Consider the following 5,426-nt stretch of genomic DNA (forward strand, 5'->3'; position numbering starts at 1 on the left):
CATGTATTATTGAACTTTTCCAAAAGAAACAACAATTAATGATTAATACTCAACATTGCATAATTTCTTCAGTCTTGAACTACAGTGATTAAATATTTTCCATAATATTTGACTGGTGTTTCTTGATATTCTAATTTAAAAATATAATAATTATTGAGGTTGGGATATGGGGTCAACTTTTTGACCAGTTAAACAATTTTATCTATGTTCATATTCATCAGAGCTGTGTTTGAACAAAACTTGTTAAACGAGCATCAAATGGAATGAGCTTCCAAAGAGTTGGTAAATTTAGATTAAGCATAAAAGGTTAAAGTAGTATTTGTGAAATCCTGTATACCTACATTATATCATTAAAGTATACTATAGGATTTATTTGAAAGTTAACTGTAGACCCACAAATAATAAATGTAATTTTAAATTTTCTCAAATTTTTTAACTTTGTGTATTCTTATAACAAGATTATAACTTGATTATACGTTTTAAGCTCCATTAGTATAAACTTCAAAGGATTTAGTTGTGGCTTAACTTGTGCTTGTTCCCATGATGGGGAATGTCCACTTGTAACGTGTACATTGTGAAGGAGTATATCTTGGTATTTCTGAAGACTCCAATGTTGGGAACATGCACAACCTCACATGCAGTAGAAGTCTACACCTCGCTTTCCTTCTCATCCAGCCTGGAATGTTTCTCCCTTCCTTTCATCCTCTTCTGTCGGCTGCCATCCCCTTGTGCCCCCACATCCATTCCCACAAGTTACTCCAACTTTGCAGTGGGAACGGAGTGGGTCAAGGCTTCATTTCCCAAACTGATCCGTTGCACAATATACATGAACTCTGGTTACGGAGTACATTCTCACCCTCCCGTTGCCTTTCTGTCTTTAAATTCAGGAGTGGATCAAGCTTTGCCTCAAGAGCGCCGCACCCCGGTCACTCCCTCTTCTTCCTCTCGCTATCACCGCCGAAGGTCCTCAGGGTCACGGGATGAACGCTATCGGTCGGGTAAGGCGCTAAATGAGATGAATACCGTTTTAGTTGGTGACTTTCGTATGTAATGTAACTAACTAATGTGCGTGTTTCCAGATAGAACTGTAGCAGATTTGAATTTTCTGGTGCTTGGGTTTGTTGTGATCTAGAGATGACTGCATAATTTTACCACTCTTCCCCCCCCCCACCGATATTAGACATTATAATTCAGTAAATAACAGTGCTTTTCACATTTCAGAAGGTTGTTTGCTATTGAGAATTCATCATTAAAAAAAACCCAGAAGCTCTTTTTTTAATGTGCCGCTTTATATGATGTTAGTTTTAGAAATCTTGCTTGCCAGTGTAAACTTTGTCTTTCAACCTCAGTGATGTCTATTTCTCAGGTAAAGTTTTCAGTAAAGAAACAAAATCTATTTGATATATCTTGTTTATAGCATGCCTTTTTGTTTTATGATGCTAGTTATTAAGAATGCTGTCAGTAATTTAACTTTCTGCAATCCTTACCTGGATGTGGGCAGCTTAACTCTCTTCTATTCACTTAGCAACAGGAAGCTTACCCTATGATTATTTCACTTGTAATTTGAGGGATTTTTTTTCTTCAACTTTGAGATTAAAATAGTTTTTTCCCCTTTTTTTCTGCTTTCCGATCTACACATTTTTAAAGAAAATTACATGCAAGTTTTGTTGTTGTTGATCCTAAGACACCAGTTGGGATACTTGTAAATTGCTGGTGGTGATCTTAATTATAACATGCAAACTCCACTTTCTCTTTTGCAAAATACCTTTCTTTGTTTAATCATTTTATTTGGGGGCTTTTACAGCTCTTATAACAATCCATATATCCATGTGGCACGCACATTTGTAGATATGTTGTCATCATCCTTTTCAAAACATTTTCTTTCTACTTGAGCCCTTGGTATCAGCTCTTCATTTTTTTTCTTCCTCCACCACCCTCCCAAAATACTTTTTGTAGGCATTATCTTATTTAATTTTCAAATGGAATCCTTTTTGTCTCGTGTTGCAGAAGAAGACACAGGCTAAGTGAGATTTATGTAATGCACACAGTTCACACAAGTGGGTAAGTCCTGAGAATCTCATGGCATCACCTGTAGTCAATCTGTCCACTAACAGCAGGCCTACATGATACACCCCCACCACCACTTCCTCCTGAGTGGTCATCTGCCTGACTTCCTGGCTCTGCTTTTCTTTCTAAAAGTGAGAAAAGGGGGAAACAGATTTTATTGCATCAAGAGCCATTTGTACAGGGAAAAAAGAAATATACTTGGGAAAGAAAGAAAAAGATGAACTCTGCTCCTGCCTTTTTGGGCAGCTGTCAGAAGGCTTTGATTGATGCCTGGAACCCATCTTCCAGAACCATATCAGACTATGATTCATGGTGCATTCTCATTGGCTAATAATAATAACCCTTCTTCCTAGTGTCTCATTCTGGATGCTCTGCTGAAACCTGACCACCATAGGTAACCCTACTGCAGTTTGAAATATTAGTGGTAGAGCTTCCAGCATCATAGCAATATGCAAGCCACCACGAGAAGTTAAAATGTCAGAAAAGTGGTGGACATTAGACCCTCTCTTGCCAGCCCACCGCAATCCCTACTTTAGAATTATTACTCATTTTTAATTGTTTTATTAGGGGCTTATACAACTCTTATCACAAGCCATACATACATCAATTGTGCAAAGCACATTTGTACATTCATTGCCCTCATCATTCTCAAAATATTTGCTCTCCACCTAAGCCTGTGGCATCAGCTCCTCATTTTCCCCCTCCCTCCCGCTCCCCCCTCCCTCATGAACCCTTGATAATTTATAAATTGTTATTTTGTCATATCTTGCCCTGCCTGACGTCTCCCTTTAACCCACTTTTCTGTTGTCCGTCCCCCAGGGAGGAGGTCACATGTAGATCCTTGTATTTATCATGAGCATAACTGTGAGGTTGAGAAGAAAGCCCCATCGACAGAGTGAGATTCACAATGTGTTTTATAATAAGACGCTTCAATGATTATTAATCTTTATCAATTGGAATCCCAGACTCAGAGATAAGAAGTGGGAATTCTGCTGTTTTTGGGGGGGTCATGGCTCTATTCTAAAATGTTCCTCTCTTTATGGTTACACATCCTGTGAGCATTTCTCTTGTCACTGGGGGGTTATCACTTCCCAAGCCACCTTGCCCACATCTTCTCTTCCTGGATTCCTCTTACTTGATTACTCTCTCTGTTCCATTGTTCATATAGGACCTTCACCATGGGCGGAATTGTGGCTTCCAGCCCTAACATGGATGCTACTTTTGACTCTCCTTTGGTTTCAGGGTGCAGCTCAAAGTATAGTTCAAACCCTTCATGGGACCAAGTTCATGTGTATCCCCTCTGTTGGCCCACTGGAAAGGTTTGAGGAGCATCTCTCCCAAGTACCGTGCTAGCGAACTACAGGAAACATTAAGACACTCCCTCAAGAGTTTCAGAGTCGATACTTACCTGGCAGAGGAGATACCATGATCACGAAGGTGGTTTTCCCAGGGCGAGGCTTATCCTTTGCACTCCGGATGTGCTGACCCCTGCGATGTCCCCAAATGTGGGAAACTCGACTGCATAATTTGTGGTAGTGGGGGACTGCGTTTGCGCTCTCCCCTGTAAGAAAAAAAAAAAAAAGTTTCAGAGTCTTCATCTTTAGATTCTAAAGGAAGAGACTGGGAAGTGCCTCGGTGCGGTGTCCAGTGCAGCAAGTGCTGTTAAACAGAGCGTGAGCGGATGATGCAGCTTCTGTGCATCTGTGTTGTCTGTTCTCAGCACAGCATCCAGAGTGGTCCTCTAAAGCACTTGCTAGCTCATGACATACTTGTGCTTAAATGTTCTAGTCGTTCCTAATTTCACTGAAGAGTAAAAATCAGAGCTTTCCAGTGGCCTACGGGACACATGTTCTGACTTCCTTTACCCCTAGGATCTGAACTTTCCCCACTTTGCTCTCACTTGTTGCTCTGCAGCCACCCTGGCATCCTTGGTGGTCTCTTGGACACAGAAAGCACATTACCACCAAAGGGTATCTACAGGACCTGTGTGTGGTCGGATAAGGATATAAGTTCCACAAAGAAAGGACCTTTGTTTTATTCACTCAGGCCCGCCACACACCTAAAGTAGTGCCTGCTTCATATGTTTGGAAGAAAGGAACGATGAGGGGATGTGGGATATTTAGCAACGGGAAAAAAAGAAGTAGGCTGAAGGATCAGATTTTAAGGTATTTTGTATACCATTGCAAAAACAATTTCTTTTAGAAAGATTAGCTCAAGACTAGTCCCAATGAGGTGGAGATTAAAGATGTCCCAAATGGCTGATTCCCAAAATGCTATACCACCTAATGCTTTTATCCCTGATGCCAACCACCACTTCTCCACGGTAGTCGCTGAGAACTCATAGACAGTTCAGGAAGTGCGGCTATGGGGGCTGGTAACTCCCAACCTGATGTTCAGACATTTGTTTGGAGGTTCCTTCCAGTCCATAAGGCTTCAGAAGCTAGTGAGGTAACACAATAGGTCACAGTTCAAGTCCCAAGAAGCAGAGGGTAGGCAGAGGCAAGCCAGCTGTAGGGGGCATGGCAGAATGTAAAACATCTGGAAATTGAAGTTGGCCTCACTTGCTTGGCCAAGCCAAAAGAAGTATTGTCTGGAGACACTGTGTGGAAATTGAGCCTAGTGCGCCCCACGCGCAGCGGGGTGAAACGCGAAGGGAGTGCAAGGGGAGCAAAGTAACCGAGGGATCCTGAAAATAGACTGACTCCGACAAGGCTTAGCATCTCAATAGACCCGATTGGAAAACACTCATAACAGTCAGCAGACAGACCGAGAATGATCTATGCTTTTTGTTTTTGTTTTCCCTTTCCCCCTATGTCTGTCTGTGTAAGATAGGCAGGACAAACAATCCCAAGAAGAAAACAACGGGACCAGTGGTCCCGGGGGGACATGGGAGAGGACGGGGGCAGGGAGGGAAAGCAGGAAGCCGACAAACTCAGGAATAAGGGTACAAGAGGTCTAAAATCAATGGCGAGGAGGTCTGGTGGGATTTGATCAAGAACATGTATCCAAGAGGAATTACTGAGAGCCAAGTGGAAGGTGATCATGATAGTGGGACAGGAGGAAGGCGAAAGGAAATAGAGGAAAGGAGGGGAGGAAGTATAAAAGCATTTATAGAGGTATAGCTATAGGCATTATCTATGTAAATATATTAATATATACAGTGAACCCTCGATTATCGCGGTTAATCGGTTCTAGACCCTACTGTGATAAATGAAATTCCGCGAAGTAGGATTCCTTATTTGTAAATAAAATATTTTCATAGTTAGAGCATAGAGGACATGAAAAAACACCCTTTAGTCACCATTACACTCGTATTACCCAATTTATTAAACGAAAAAGGGAAAATACAGTAAAACATT

At 41.4% G+C, this 5,426-nt stretch overlaps 1 protein-coding gene and 1 non-coding gene across 3 annotated transcripts in view; both read left to right on the top strand.

Annotated features, from left to right (window-relative positions):
* DIP2C (disco interacting protein 2 homolog C) overlaps window positions 1–5,426 on the top strand; it is a 247,197-nt gene that overhangs the window by 19,375 nt on the left and 222,396 nt on the right. For both annotated transcript variants that reach the window (XM_045289849.1, XM_045289848.1), the window contains exon 3: window positions 888–998. In XM_045289849.1, the coding sequence (XP_045145784.1) occupies window positions 888–998 (111 nt within the window). The remainder of the gene's footprint in view (window positions 1–887; window positions 999–5,426) is intronic.
* On the top strand, window positions 3,468–3,631 carry LOC115869645. The gene has a single exon (XR_004046302.1). It is a non-coding gene; the product is annotated as a U1 spliceosomal RNA (small nuclear RNA).

This window comes from Echinops telfairi, unplaced genomic scaffold (genome assembly GCF_000313985.2).
Source record: "Echinops telfairi isolate 266 unplaced genomic scaffold, ASM31398v2 ScPeMD7_31;HRSCAF=116, whole genome shotgun sequence".
Classification (NCBI taxonomy): Eukaryota; Metazoa; Chordata; class Mammalia; order Afrosoricida; family Tenrecidae; genus Echinops; species Echinops telfairi.